This window comes from Pristiophorus japonicus, chromosome 7 (assembly GCF_044704955.1).
Source record: "Pristiophorus japonicus isolate sPriJap1 chromosome 7, sPriJap1.hap1, whole genome shotgun sequence".
NCBI classification, from domain to species: Eukaryota; Metazoa; Chordata; class Chondrichthyes; family Pristiophoridae; genus Pristiophorus; species Pristiophorus japonicus.
The window spans coordinates 157,730,282-157,746,627 of NC_091983.1; the positions used below are offsets into that span (position 1 = coordinate 157,730,282).

General features: G+C 48.1%; 1 protein-coding gene across 1 annotated transcript in view; it reads right to left on the minus strand.

Moving 5' to 3' along the window:
- Positions 1–16,346, minus strand: part of LOC139266646 (fibrocystin-like) — a 630,313-nt gene that overhangs the window by 215,983 nt on the left and 397,984 nt on the right. Inside the window, 1 exon segment of the mRNA XM_070884234.1 lies at positions 5,330–5,485. Within this exon segment, the coding sequence (XP_070740335.1) occupies positions 5,330–5,485 (156 nt within the window).

Here is a 16,346-nt window from a genome sequence, read left to right on the forward strand (position 1 = left end):
TTTGCCGCATTTGAGCCAAGATTTTTGTCATACATCATTCTGGTCTCTTCCTCCCCTGAGATAAATGTCTGGGCTATCAGAGCCGCCGCTTCCAAGGTCAAGTCTTTGGTCTCAATCAGTTTCATGAAAAGCCCAGCGTGCCCAATGCCCTCAATAAAAAAGTCTCGCAGCATCTCCGCTCTGCACACATCTGGGAACTTAGATAGGCTCGCCAGTCGCCGGAGATCTGCCACGAAGTCTAGAACGCTTTGCCCTTCTCGCCACCGGTGCGTGTAAAACTGATGTCTCGCCATGTGCATCCTGCTCGCTGGTTTACGGTGTTCCTCGATCAATTTACTGAGCTCTTTGAACGTCTTCTCCGCCGGCTTCTCTGGCGCTAGAAGGTCCTTCATCAGGAAGTACGTTCTGGATTCACAAACCGTCAGGAGATGAGCCCTACGTTTGTCGGCTGAATCCTGTCCCAACCATTTCTTAGTGACAAAACTTTGCTGTAGTCTCTCAATAGTCGTCCCAATCATCACCAACACAGTACTTCTCTTCTGTGCTGCTAGTGGCCATGCTCGCGTGGTTTAAATCCCAGTTTCTCGTCGCCAATGATATGTCCTTACTATACAGTATAAATGCACACAAGGCCCATACTTGAGAGAATGTCACTCTGTGACCAGTTACCTTTATTACCAAGACCTCAAGTGATGAAGGTGGGTGGAGCTTCCCCTTTTCTACCTGAAAGTCCAGGTTAGGAGTGTCTGCCACAAGTTCTTGTGGTCAATGTGGTCAATGTTCTCAAGGTGTATAACTTAGGTCAGCTTATACATGGGTTACAATGATAGTTGAATACATGACATCTTTCTCATTCTCGGGCTCCTGTGGAGGTTCGTGCTGGAAAGCTCCTCTCCCAGTATTTGCAGGAGGTGGTGCGGGGACAGTGTCTCTCACCCTACTCCTGATGCCATCTCCCTCCTGGCCACTCTCTCTACCTGCAGGTCTGTGTACATCTGCATGCCCTTTTCTCTGTTGTGCAGCCATGGCTGCTGTCTCCCTTACCCGCAGCTTTTCTGCACAATGCTGATGGTGACGCCTTCTTCTGCATGCCGCCCGACTTCTGACCAGGTGTACCAGGTGTCACCCTCCCAACACTCCTCCCATCCTCAGGGTGATCCCTGCCAAGAAGGTCTTTGCAGCCCACAATGAGGCCTATAGGCCACCACTAACACTCAGACCTGAAAGTTGCACAAAAGTCTGTGAAAACTTCTGAGCAGCACTCAGCAGGTTTAATGGAGCCAAAACAATTACAAACTATTTAGCACAAGAACCGGACCTGATCGTAGCAAACCTCCAGCGATGACACGTTTGTGCACCGACTGGAAAACCTCGTGGGGGCACTGCCGGGAAAAATCCTATCTTTTTAATCGCTGAATTTTGTTGTAGTAGCCGTTTTTCAGCAGCCCGCATGCTGCTGAGGTCACCGCGCCGTTTCCGGCAGGAAATGCACACCACTCAAATCCCGCCACCCTCCCACCCTCCCACCCTCCCACCCCCCGCCCCCCTGCCACGAGCTGAATATGGCTCAGGGAGGGAAAAACACCCGACCGTCGCAGCCAATCGATTTGTCGATCGGCCACCAAACGGCCCTTCGGGGAAGGTGAATTTCGGCCCCAAAAACTATAAAAGGAAGCCCATGAAAAAGTCTGAAGGAAAGGAAAGTTCATACAAATTTTGACTCGACTACGACTGACTGGATGAAATACAAACAGGAACAATTGAATTGGTGGGGCAGGGAGGGTGAAGACACATGGCACCAATAGCTTCCTTCTCTGAAATCCACTAGCTCCATTAGAATGACCTTATTCCACTGCAATTTTAAATGATTTTTCCTTCATAAGTAGGCTGCCACATACTATCGCAGGATAGCGCAGATGAATATGTGGCTTGAGCAGTGGTGCAGCAGGGAGGGATTCAAATTCCTGGGGCATTGGAACCGGTTCTGGGGGAGGTGGGACCAGTACAAACGACGGTCTGCACCTGGGCAGGACCGGAACCAATGTCCTAGGGGGAGTGTTTGCTAGTGCTGTTGGGGAGGAGTTAAACTAATATGGCAGGGGGATGGGAACCAATGCAGGGAGACAGAGGGAAACAAAAAGGAGGCAAAAGCAAAAAACAGAAAGGAGATGAGGAAAAGTGGAGGGAAGAGAAACCCAAGGCAAAGAACAAAAAGGGCCACTGTACAGCAAAATTCTAAAAGGACAAAGGGTGTTAAAAAAACAAGCCTGAAGACTTTGTGTCTTAATGCAAGGAGTATCCGCAATAAGGTGGATGAATTAACTGTGCAAATAGATGTTAACAAATATGATGTGATTGGGATTACGGAGACGTGGCTCCAGGATGGTCAGGGCTGGGAACTCAACATCCAGGGGTATTCAACATTCAGGAAAGATAGAATAAAAGGAAAAGGAGGTGGGGTAGCATTGCTGGTTAAGGAGGAAATTAAGGCAATAGTTCGGAAGGACATTAGCTTGGATGATGTGGAATCTATATGGGTAGAGCTGCAGAATACCAAAGGGCAAAAAACGTTAGTGGGAGTTGTGTACAGACCTCCAAACAGTAGTAGTGATGTTGGGGAGGGCATCAAACATGAAATTAGGGGTGCGTGCAGTAAAGGTGCAGCAGTTATAATGGGTGACTTTAATATGCACATAGATTGGGCTAACCAAACTGGAAGCAATACGCTGGAGGAGGATTTCCTGGAGTGCATAAGGGATGTTTTTTTAGACCAATATGTCGAGGAACCAACTAGGGGGGAGGCCATCTTAGACTGGGTGTTATGTAATGAGAGAGGATTAATTAGCAATCTCGTTGTGCAAAGCCCCTTGGGGAAGAGTGACCATAATATGGTGGAATTCTGCATTAGGATGGAGAATGAAACAGTTAATTCAGAGACCATGGTCCAGAACTTAAAGAAGGGTAACTTTGAAGGTATGAGGCGTGAATTGGCTATGATAGATTGGCGAATGATACTGAAGGGGTTGACTGTGGATGGGCAATGGCAGACATTTAGAGACCGCATAGATGAACTACAACAATTGTACATTCCTGTCTGGCGTAAAAATAAAAAAGGGAAGGTGGCTCAACCATGGCTATCAAGGGAAATCAGGGATAGTATTAAAGCCAAGGAAGTGGCATACAAATTGGCCAGAAATAGCAGCGAACCCGGGGACTGGGAGAAATTTAGAACTCAGCAGAGGAGGACAAAGGGTTTGATTAGGGCAAGGAAAATGGAGTACGAGAAGAAGCTTGCAGGGAACATTAAGACGGATTGCAAAAGTTTCTATAGATATGTAAAGAGAAAAAGGTTAGTAAAGACAAACGTAGATCCCCTGCAGTCAGAATCAGGGGAAGCCATAACGGGGAATAAAGAAATGCAGACCAATTGAACAAGTACTTTGGTTCGGTATTCACTAAGGAGGACACAAACAACCTTCCGGATATAAAAGGGGTCGGAGGGTCTAGTAAGGAGGAGGAACTGAGGGAAATCCTTATTAGTCGGGAAATTGTGTTGGGGAAATTGATGGGATTGAAGGCCGATAAATCCCCAGGGCCTGATGGACTGCATCCAAGAGTACTTAAGAAGGTGGCCTTGGAAATAGTGGATGCATTGACAGTCATTTTCCAACATTCCATTGACGCTGGATCAGTTCCTATGGAGTGGAGGGTAGCCAATGTAACCTCACTTTTAAAAAAAAGGAGGGAGAGAGATAACAGGGAATTATAGACTGGTCAGCCTGACATCGGTAGTGGGTAAAATGATGAAATCAATTATTAAGGATGTCATAGCAGTGCATTTGGAAAGAGGTGATATGATAGGTCCAAGTCAGCATGGATTTGTGAAAGGGAAATCATGCTTGACAAATCTTCTGGAATTTTTTGAGGATGTTTCCAGTAGAGTGGACAAGGGAGAACCAGTTGATGTGGTATATTTGGACTTTCAGAAGGCTTTCGACAAGGTCCCACACAAGAGATTAATGTGCAAAGTTAAAGCACATGGGATTGGGGGTAGTGTGCTGACATGGATTGAGAACTGGTTGTCAGACAGGAAGCAAAGAGTAGGAGTAAATGGGTACTTTTCAGAATGGCAGGCAGTGACTAGTGGGGTACCGCAAGGTTCTGTGCTGGGGCCCCAGCTGTTTACACTGTACATTAATGATTTAGATGAGGGGATTAAATGTAGTATCTCCAAATTTGCGGATGACACTAAGTTGGGTGGCAGTGTGAGCTGCGAGGAGGATGCTATGAGGCTGCAGAGCGACTTGTATAGGTTAGGTGAGTGGGCAAATGCATGGCAGATGAAGTATAATGTGGATAAATGTGAGGTTATCCACTTTGGTGGTAAAAACAGAGAGACAGACTATTATCTGAATGGTGACAGATTAGGAAAAGGGGAGGTGCAAAGAGACCTGGGTGTCATGTTACATCAGTCATTGAAGGTTGGCATGCAGGTACAGCAGGCGGTTAAGAAAGCAAATGGCATGTTGGCCTTCATAGCGAGGGAATTTGAGTACAGGGGCAGGGAGGTGTTGCTACAGTTGTACAGGGCCTTGGTGAGGCCATACCTGGAGTATTGTGTACAGTTTTGGTCTCGTAACCTGAGGAAGGACATTCTTGCTATTGAGGGAGTGCAGCAGAGGTTCACCAGACTGACTCCCGGGATGGTGGGACTGACCTATCAAGAAAGACTGGATCAACTGGGCTTGTATTCACTGGAGTTCAGAAGAATGAGAGGGGACCTCATAGAAACATTTAAAATTCTGACGGGGTTAGACAGGTTAGATACAGGAAGAATGTTCCCAATGTTGGGGAAGTCCAGAACCAGGGGCACAGTCTAAGGATAAGGGGTAAGCCATTTAGGACCGAGATGAGGAGGAATTTCTTCACCTGGAGAGTGGTGAACCTGTGGAATTCTCTACCACGGAAAGTTGTTGAGGCCAATTCACTAAATATATTCAAAAAGGAGTTAGATGAAGTCCTTACTACTAGGGGGATCAAGGGGTATGGTGAGAAAGCAGGAATGAGGTACTGAAGTTGCATGTTCAGCCATGAACTCATTGAATGGCGGTGCAGGCTAGAAGGGCCGAATGGCCTACTCCTGCACCTATTTTCTATGTTTCTATCACAATATCACAAGGAGGTTTTATAACTAAGTTGCTCACGTTACCTGGTTCTATATTGTGACCTGTTTGTTAACATGAAGTAGTCTAACTGGCAATATGGCTATAATGCATTGTATGCAACAAGCAGTTGAATGCAATTGTGAAGAAATTAATAAAACCCATACCTGAGAACAGTTCCCCACTTGTCGCGTTTCTCTTTTGCCCAACAATGATCCAGGCGATACAATCCCCATCGGCTGTGATTTTAACATTTCTAGTCAGCAGGCCAACTTCTGCAGCCAGACTAATGTGGTGACCCTCATCAAGCACATGCGAACTGCCTGTGGAAGAGAACCACGAAATTATGGATTTAGTACTATGGCTTAGATACTGGCAGCAATCTTAAGCTGCCTATAATGTTTTCAATCTAACAAAAATGAGCAGAAATTCTAATGTGTGTCATATCTGCTTTATTATAGGTGGAATTTCCTCATTTTTGGCTTAGGTTTGAATGCGAGAAGCAAGTTAACAAACATCGCATAAAACGGCCCAATAAACTTGTTAATTAGGGTTGTGGGATGTTTCAATTAAAGTGAGCTATACTAGAGTTTCTGATCACTTAAATGGCCTGTACACATTTAAGTTTTACTAAATCCTTTGGCATGATGCAACTTCTTGTCCATAAACTTGTCCACAAACAAATTCCTGGGACATTGGAACCAGTTCTGGGGGAGGTGGGACCTGTACAAAAGGGACGGTCTGCAGTTGGGCAGGACTGGAACTGATATCCTGGGGGTAACATTTGCTAATGTAGTTCGGGAGTGTTTAAACTAATATGGCAGGGAGGTGGGAACCTGTGCAGCGAGATAGGGTGAAGTAATATGGAGTCAGAAACAGATGGTAGAAAGGTAAAAAGCAATAGTGGAAGGCCGAGTAAACAAAGGCAAGAAACAAAAAGGGCCACACTACATCATAATTCTAAAAGGACAAAGGGTGTTAAAAAAACAAGCCTGAAGGCTTTGTGTCTTAATGCAAGGAGTATCCGTAATAAGGTGGATGAATTAACTGTGCAAATAGATGTTAACAGATATGATGTGATTGGGATTACAGAGATGTGGCTCCAGGATGACCAGGGCTGGGAACTCAACATCCAAGGGTATTCAACATTCAGGAAGGATAGAATAAAAGGAAAAGGAGGTGGGGTAGCATTGCTGGTCAAAGAGGAGATTAATGCAATAGTTAGGAAGGACATTAGCTTGGATGATGTGGAATCTATATGGGTAGAGCTGCAGAACACCAAAGGGCAAAAAACGTTAGTGGGAGTTGTGTATAGACCTCCAAACAGTAGTAGTGATGTTGGGGAGCGCATCAAACAGGAAATTAGGGGTGCATGCAATAAAGGTGCAGCAGTTATCATGGGTGACTTCAATATGCATATAGATTGGGCTAACCAAACTGGAAGCAATACGGTGGAGGAAGATTTCCTGGAGTGCATAAGGGATGTTTTTTTAGTCCAATAGGTCGAGGAACCAACTAGGGGGGAGGCCATCTTAGACTGGGTGTTGTGTAATGAGAGAGGATTAATTAGCAATCTCGTTGTGCGAGGCCCCTTGGGGAAGAGTGATCATAATATGGTGGAATTCTACATTAGGATGAAGAATGAAACAGTTAATTCAGAGACTATGGTCCAGAACTTAAAGAAGGGTAACTTTGAAGGCATGAGGCGTGAATTGGCTAGGATAGATTGGCGAATGATACTTAAGGGGTTGACAGTGGATAGGCAATGGCAGACATTTAAAGACCACATGGATGAACTACAACAATTGTACATCCCTGTCTGGCGTAAAAATAAAAAAGGGAAGGTGGCTCAACCATGGCTATCAAGGGAAATCAGGGATAGTATTAAAGCCAAGGAAGTGGCATACAAATTGGCCAGAAATAGCAATGAACCCGGGGACTGGGAGAAATTTAGAACTCAGCAGAGGAGGACAAAAGGTTTGATTCGGGCAGGGTAAATAGAGTACGAGAGGAAGCTTGCAGGGAACATTAAAATGGACTGCAAAAGCTTCTATAGATATGTAAAGAGAAAAAGGTTAGCAAAGACAAACGTAGTTCCCCTGCAGTCAGAATCAGGGGAAGCCATAACGGGGAATAAAGAAATGGCAGACCAATTGAACAAGTACTTTGGTTCGGTATTCACTAAGAAGGACACAAACAACCTTCCGGATATAAAAGGGGTCAGAGGGTCTAGTAAGAAGGAGGAATTGAGGGAAATCCTTATTAGTCGGGAAATTGTGTTGGGGAAATTGATGGGATTGAAGGCCGATAAATCCCCAAGGCCTGATGGTCTGCATCCCGGAGTACTTTAGGAGCTGGCCTTGGAAATAGCGGATGCATTGACAGTAATTTTCCAACATTCCATTGACTCTGGATCAGTTCCTAAGGAGTGGAGGGTAGCCAATATAACCACACTTTTTAAAAAAGGAGGGAGAGAGAAAACAGGGAATTATAGACCGGTCAGCCTGACATCGGTAATGGGTAAAATGATGGAATCAATTATTAGGGATGTCATAGCAGCGCAGTTGGAAAGAGGTAACATGATAGGTCCAAGTCAGCATGGATTTGTGAAAGGGAAATCATGCTTGATAAATCTTCTGGAATTTTTTGAGGATGTTTCCAGTAGAGTGGACAAGGGAGAACCAGTTGATGTGGTGTATTTGGACTTTCAGAAGGCTTTCGACAAGGTTCCACACAAGAGATTAATGTGCAAAGTTAAAGCACATGGGATTGGGGGTAGTGTGCTGACATGGATTGAGAACTGGTTGTCAGACAGGAAGCAAAGAGTAGGAGTAAATGGGTACTTTTCAGAATGGCCAGCAGTGACTAGTGGGGTCCCGCAAGGTTCTGTGCGGGGGCCCCAGCTGTTTACATTGTACATTAATGATTTAGACGAGGGGATTAAATGTAGTATCACTAAATTTGCGGATGACACTAAGTTGGGTGGCAGTGTGAGCTGCGAGGAGGATGCTATGAGGCTGCAGAGTGACTTGGATAGGTTAGGTGAGTGGTCGTCATACATGATTGAGCGATCTGGATGGCCCTTTTTAAATCCAACTCCTCCACCACCAGAAGTTTGCACAGGATCACCTCGCGTCTGCCTGAGAGTGGGGCATCTCCAGTGCAAGTGACCGATAACAAAGAAGTCCCCCAGCATGTCTGCCAACACCGTCCCGAACTTGCACGGTCCCGCTAGACGTCTCAGGTTGGCAACGAATTCCGCCGCACTCTGGCCCTCTGATCGAACGTGTGTATATCACCTGTATCTCGAGATGATGTTGCCGTCATCTGGTTTGAGGTGCTCCCGTACCAATGTACACAACTCCTCGTACGTTTTCCCTGTTGGATCACTAGGATGAGTAGATTTTTTATCAGATCGTAGATCTTTGAACCGCACACAGTGAGGAACACGGCCCAGCATCGATCTGCATCATCGACCCCCTTCATTTTGTTGGCCATGAAGTACTGGTTCAAACAGCTCACAAAGTCTGCCCAATCTTCTCCCTCCACAAATCGATCTAAAAATCCAATCGTGCTCATTTTGCAAACAAAGGTTCTTGTATTCTCGTCGCCAAATGTTCTGTATGCAATAAAGGTTCAAACTGAGTGCTGTTTAACTCAGCAAGGTACAACCTTGCTTTTGCTTTATTTCGGCTCAAAGTGTCTCACTCACAAAATGGCTGGCCTTTTATACCGGAGTAGCACCATGTGCGTGCTGCTCAGTGGCCTCCAACAATGACGCCATCTGGTGGCTACAAACAGAATGTGCATAGATGACAGTAATATTGGAGTTGAAAGGTGTGTCCCTTCATCCTGTGAGGATTTGACTGTTTCTTTGTTTTTCTCAAAAGATTTTGAAAGAAACTGGAGATTGAATTTAAGAGCTTTATTTTAGACAAGTAACAAATAAAAGTCAATTTTCTATTATGAACTGCTCAAACAGATGAGATTTGTGATCAGCTGCACTTTGGGATTAGCAGCACCTGCAATTGTGATTTCCTTATTGATGGTTGGAAAACAAAATAAACAGATTTGGAGCAATTTTGACCCAACCTGCCTGTGGAAACTGGGCGGTGAGCAGTTAAAATTGCCCAGGTCACTTACCTGCCCTGGAGCCACAGACTGCTGACCTTCTGCACTTTTCACCTGCTCAACCAAGCAGGCAGCAGGAACACCCACCCAGAGCCACAGGGGTCCTTTTTAACATTTGCATATTGTGTCTGGATGACATCATCGGGACCCAACTGCAATTCTTCGTCAGCAGGCTGAGCGGGAAGCAGCAATGAGTTTTCCGTCAGTGCAACCCAGTGAGAAAGTGGATCGGGGCCACTTCTCTTGTGGGGCCAGGGGGAGCAGGACCCCACTGTGGGCCAGGGGGAGCAGGACCCCACTGTGGGCCAGGGGGAGCAGGGCCCCACTGTGGGCCAGGGGGAGCAGGACCCCACTGTGGGCCAGGGGGAGCAGGGCCCCACTGTGGGGTGAGGGGGAGCAGGACCGCACTGTGGGGCCAGGGGGAGCAGGACCCCACTGTGGGGTGAGGGGGAGCAGGACCGCACTGTGGGGCCAGGGGGAGCAGGACCCCACTGTGGGCCAGGGGGAGCAGGGTCCCACTGTGGGCCAGGGGGAGCAGGACACCACTGTGGGCCAGGGGGAGCAGGGTCCCACTGTGGGCCAGGGGGAGCAGGACCCCACTGTGGGGCCAGGGGGAGCAGGACCCCACTGTGGGCCAGGGGGAGCAGGACCCCACTGTGGGCCAGGGGGAGCAGGGCCCCACTGTGGGCCAGGGGGAGCAGGACCCCACTGTGGGCCAGGGGGAGCAGGGCCCCACTGTGGGGTGAGGGGGAGCAGGACCGCACTGTGGGGCCAGGGGGAGCAGGACCCCACTGTGGGCCAGGGGGAGCAGGGTCCCACTGTGGGCCAGGGGGAGCAGGACACCACTGTGGGCCAGGGGGAGCAGGGTCCCACTGTGGGCCAGGGGGAGCAGGACCCCACTGTGGGGCCAGGGGGAGCAAGACCCCACTGTGGGCCAGGGGGAGCAAAGTCCCACTGTGGGCCAGGGGGAGCAGGGTCCCACTGTGGAGCTCGGGGAGCAGGAACCCACTGTGGGCCAGGGGGAGCAGGACCCCATTGTGGGCCAGGGGGAGCAGGACCCCACTGTGGGCCAGGGGGAGCAAGACCCCACTGTGGGGCCAGGGGGAGCAGGAACCCACTGTGGGGCCAGGGGGAGCAGGGCCCCACTGTGGGCCAGGGGAAGCAGGGTCCCACTGTGGGCCAGGGGGAGCAGGACCCCACTGTGGGGCCAGGGGGAGCAGGGTCCCACTGTGGGCCAGGGGGAGCAGGACCCCATTGTGGGCCAGGGGGAGCAGGACCCCACTGTGGGCCAGGGGGAGCAGGACACCACTGTGGGGCCAGGGGGAGCAGGGTCCCACTGTGGGCCAGGGGGAGCAGGACCCCACTGTGGGGCCAGGGGGAGCAGGACCCCACTGTGGGGCCAGGGGGAGCAGGACACCACTGTGGGGCCAGGGGGAGCAGGACCCCACTGTGGGGCCAGGGGGAGCAGGACCCCACTGTGGGGCCAGGGGGAGCAGGACACCACTGTGGGGCCAGGGGGAGCAGGACCCCACTGTGGGGCCAGGGGGAGCAGGACCCTACAGGGAAAGCTTAGATCTCCCCATACTGCGATCTTGTCCTCGGCCCCAATCACAGGAACTCCTGTGGGACGGTCTGGCATTCGATCCTGCCACTTCCCTGCTGTCAGAGGGCGAACTCGAGGCTGTGCAATTTTCCCCATTTCACGCCCAGAACATGTGAGAAGTAAATATATTATTGCAGGCTGTATAAATCAGTAAACTTAGTAATTGTACACTAAAAGCTGCCCGTGATTTTCAATACATTCATTTTAAGGAGGAGTAAATGACCCATAAATAATTAAAAAGATGGAACGTAAAGACAGGGGGGTAGTAATTAACTGCTGCTCGAAACGGGTTGCACCTACCGCTTCTGATGTGGTTTCACCGCCGCTGTGGATGAGGTGGCCTCCTGCATGAAATTCAGCTCTTTAGCAATTTTTTTTGGAGCGGGCCGTATATTCAGGGCAGAAGTGCGGCGGTGAGCTCTCTAAAGGGGCAGATGTGGAGGCGGCACTTAAAGGGGAGAGCCTTCACCATTTTAAAATTTTGTTCCATTGGGCCACCAGGGAGGGTTTCAGCCGGGCCAGCAGCCTGGCACACAAGAGGGGTGCCAGACTGCCTGTTGGCGGCCCAGCCAAACCTGGGGGCATAATTGTCAACCTGACCTGGCAGTCAGCCGACAAAAAAAAAACATGTGACGTCCCCGGCACTGTGCCCTCCCCTTGCATGAACGCCGCACAGCCATGTCGCACACGCTGCAAACACAGTGCACTACCAGAAAAAGCTATCGGGGGCACCGCGCAGCGGGACGAAGATTTTTTCAGGTGAATTTAGATGGAGGTGCGGGAGATCGGCAGTGCGCACTTTGATTACGCACTTAGGCGAGGTTGGCAGCAGCGGGGCGGAAGTGGAGACCGGCAGATAAACTACCGAGGAAAGTTTCGTGAGCACCGTCCATTCGACGCCAAATCGGCAGCCATTCGGCTCCGCCTCTTGGCCACCACTTTCCGATAGTAAGAGGCCTTTGCGGGAGGCTGAATTTCGGCCCCAGGAACTGATGATGATGGGGAAAGTATTCGAGGATGCAAAAAGTGCTGTAAAATGGGTCATGGAGGTGACTGATGCGCAGGAATGCAGTGGGACGGCAGCACTGTTTGAATCCCATTCTCCTGAGCCCCTGTCTCCCACAAGGTTACTAGACTCTACTCCCCCTCCAATAATGCCAGATCCCCCACCGCCACCCCCAATAATGCTACACTCTGCTGCAATGCTCTGAGATACTATCAACAGTCCTACTGTACCCAAGGACCTTCCTGCCACTCATAGATCCTGGAACTACCACAGTGCTCAAATGCCCCTAGGTCACATGCCCAGTAGTTCTTGTCCTCATGATCATTCACAATTCTTCCTTATTCTGAGACTCCCTCCGCAGTTCTCTCAGATTCCAGGAGACCCTCTCCCAGTAGTTTCAACCTGCATTATTGCCTCTCCAATGTTTCTGGAATCTACCTCCCATTGTTCTCAGATGATGTGATGCCCACCAAATATTGTTGAATCAAATACCCATTCCAAGACCATGTCCCCAATTCTGATAAGTCAGTGTGCCTAGTAATACTACTTGGCATAACATGCATGTTCTTATAAGGCTTCCCACTAACTGTGGGGCAACCTACAAGACTAATTCTGAGCATAAACAAGAGAAACCTAAAGATGCCATGCTGCCTGCATAACATAGAAACATAGAAAATAGGTGCAGGAGCAGGCCATTTGTGCCTTTGAACCTGCACAACCATTCAATATGATCATGGCTGATCATGCAACTTCAGTACCCCACTCCTGCCTTCTCTCCTTACCCCCTGATCCCCTTAGCCATAAGGGCCACATCTAACTCCCTTTTGAATATATCCAACAAACTGGACTCAACAACTTTCTGTGGTAGAGAAATCCATAGGTTAACAATTCTCTGGATGAAGAAGTTTCTCTTCATCTTGGTCCTATATGGCTTACCCATTATCCTTAGACTGTGACCCCTGGTTCTGGACTTCCCCAACATCGGGAACATTCTTCCTGCATCAAACCTCTCCAATCCCATCAGAATTTTATATGTTTCCATGAGATCCCCTCTCATTCTTCTAAATTCCAGTGAATATAAGCCTAGTTGATCCAGTCTTTCTTCATATGTTCGTCCTGCTATCCCGGGAATCAGTCTGGTGAACCTTCGCTGCACTCCCTCATAGCAAGAACGTCTCTTTTTTTACTTATTTTCATTTCCTTATCAATAGGGAACCTTTGACATTGTTGCCAAATTAAGCTAAGTCATGGCAGGAGAGCCCAGAACCATGTCATCCTCCTCCTGTGCTATGTGGGAGGTCAGGGACGCTCCCAGTGTCCCTGACAACTACATGTGGGGGAAGTGCATCCAGCTGCAGCTCCTGACAGACCGCATTGTGGCACTGGAGCTGCACATGGATTCACTCTGGAGCATCTGTGAAGCTGAGGATGTTGTGAATAGCACATTTAATGAGTTGGTCACACCGCAGGTAAAGGTTACTCAGGCAGGTAGGGAACGGGTGACCATCAGGCAGAGCCATGGAAGGAAGGTAGTGCAGGGGTCCCCTGCAGTCATCCTCCTCCAAAACAGATACACCACCTTGGGTGCTGTTGGGAGGGATGACTCATCAGGGGAGGGCAGCAGCAGCCAAGTTCATGGCATCATGGGTGGTTCTGCTGCACAGGAGGGCAGGAAAAAGAGTGGGAGAGCTATAGTGGTAGGGGATTCTCTTGTAAGGGGAATAGATAGACATTTCTGCAGCCACAAACAAGACTCCAGGATGGTCTGTTGTCTCCTTGGTGCAAGGGTCAAGATGTCTCGGAGCGGCTGCAGTGCATTCTGGAGGGGGAGGGTGAACAGCCAGTTGTCGTGGTGCATATAGGTTCCAACGATATAGGTAAAAAATGGGATGAGGTCCTACAAGTTGAATTTAGGAAGCTAGGAGTTAAATGAAAAAGCACAACCTCAAAGGTAGTAATCTTAGGATTGCTACCAGTGCCACATGCTAGTCAGAGTAGAAATAGCAGGATAGCTAAAATGAATACGTGGCTTGAGGAGTGGTGCAGGAGGGAGGGATTCAAATTCCTGGGACATTGGAATCGGTTCTGGGGGAGTTGGGACCAGTACAAACTGAAAGGTCTGCACCTGTGCAGGACCAGAACCAATGTCCTAGGGGGAGTGTTTGCTAGTGCTGTTGGGGAGGGTTAAACTAATATGGCAGGGGGTTGGGAACCTATGCAGGTAGACAGAGGGAAGTAAAATGGGAGCAGAAGCAAAAGATAGAAAGGAGAAAAGTAAAAGTGGAGGGCAGAGAAACCCAAGGCCAAAATCAAAATGGGGAACATTACAGCAAAATTCTAAAGGGACAAAGTGTGTTGAAAAAAAAGCCTGAAGGCTCTGTGCCTCAATGCGAGGAGTATTCGTAATAAGGTGGAGGAATTAACTGTGCAGGCGGCTATTAATGAATGATATAATTGGTATTACAGAGACATGGCTCCAGGGTGACCAAGGCTGGGAACTCAACATCCAGAGGTATTCACCATTCAGGAAGGATAGACAGAAAGGAAAAGGAGGTGGAGCAACATTGCTGGTTAAAGAGGAAATTAACGTAATAGTAAGGAAGGACATTAGCTTGGATGATGTGGAATCTGTGTGGGTAGAGCTGCGGAATACCAAAGGGCAGAAAACGCTAGTGGGAGCTGTGTACAGACCACCAAACAGTAGTAGTGTGGTTGGGGACAGCATCAAACAAGAAATTAGGGATGCGTGCAATAAAGTTATCATGGGTGACTTTAATCTACATATAGACTGGGCTAACCAAACTGGTAGCAATACGGTGGAGGAAGATTTCCTTGTGTGTATAAGGGATGGTTTTCTAGACCAATATGTCGAGGAACCAACTGGATAGCTGGCCATCCTAGACTGGGTGTTGTGTAATGAGGGAGGATTAATTAGCATTCGTGTTGTGCGAGGCCCCTTGGGGAAGAGTGACCATAATATGGTAGAATTCTTCATTAAGATGGAGAGTGACACAGTTAATTCAGAGACTAGGGTCCTGAACTTAAAGAAAGGTAACTTCAATGGTATGAGACATGAATTGACTCGGATAGACATAAATAAGCCAGAAAAAGCAGCAAACCTGAGGTCTGGGAGAAATTTAGAATTCAGCAGAGGAGGCCAAAGGGTTTAATTAGGAGGGGGAAAATAGAGTATGAAAGGAAGCTTGCTGGGTACATGAAAAATGACTGTAAAACCTTCTATAGATATGTGAAGAGAAAAAGATTAGTGAAGACAAACGTAGGTCCTTTGCAGTCAGAATCAGGTGAATTTATAATGTGGAACAAAGAAATGGCGGACCAATTGAACAAATATTTTGGTTCTGTCTTCACGAAGGAAGACATAAATAACCTTCCAGAAATACTAGGGGACTGAGGGTCTAGTGAGAAGGAGGAACTGAAGGAAATCCTTATTAGTCAGGAAATTGTGTTCGGGAAATTGATGGGTTTGAATTAAGCCCCCAGGTCCTGATGGTCTGCATCCCAGGGTACTTAAGGAAGTGGCCCTAGAAATAGTGGATGCATTGGTGATCATTTTTCAGCAGTCTATCGACTCTATGGACTGGATGGTAGCTAATGTAACACCACTTTTTAAGAAAGGAGGGAGACAGAAAAGGAGGAATTATAGATCGGTTAGTCTGACATCAGTAGTGGGGAAAATGTTGGAATCATGAAATGTTGGTATTAAAGATGGAATAACAGATCATTTGGAAAGCAGTGACAGGATCGGTCCAAGTCGGCATGGATTTATGAAATGGAAATCATGCTTGACAAATCTTCTGGAATTTTTTAAGGATGTAACTGGTAGAGTGGACAAGGGAGAACCAGTGGATGTGGTGTATTTGGACTTTCAAAAGGCTTTTGAAAAGGTCCCACACAAGAGATTGGTGTGAAAAGTTAAAGCACATTGTACTGGGGGTAAAGTATTGATGTGGATAGAGAACTGGTTGGCAGACAGGAAGCAGAGAGTCCGGATAAATGGGTCCTTTTCAGAATGGCAGGCAGTGGATAGTGGGGTGCCGCAGGGCTCAGTGCTGGCACCCCAGCTATTTACAATATATATCAATGATATAGATGAAGGAATTGAGTGTAATATCTCCAGGTTTGCAGAGGACACTAAGCTGGGTGGCGGTGTAAGCTGTTAAGAGGATGCTAAGAGGCTGGAGGGTGACTTGGACAAGTTAGGTGAGTGGGCAAATGCATAGCAGATGCAGTATAATGTGACGTTATCCATTTTGGTGTCAAAAACACAAAAGCTGAATATTATCTGAATGGCGGCAGATTAGGAAAAGGGAAGGTGCAACGAGACCTGGGTGTCATGGTACATCAGGCATTGAAAGTTGACATGCAGGTACAGCAGGCGGTGAAGAAGGCAAATGGCATGTTGGCCTTCATAGCTAGGGGATTT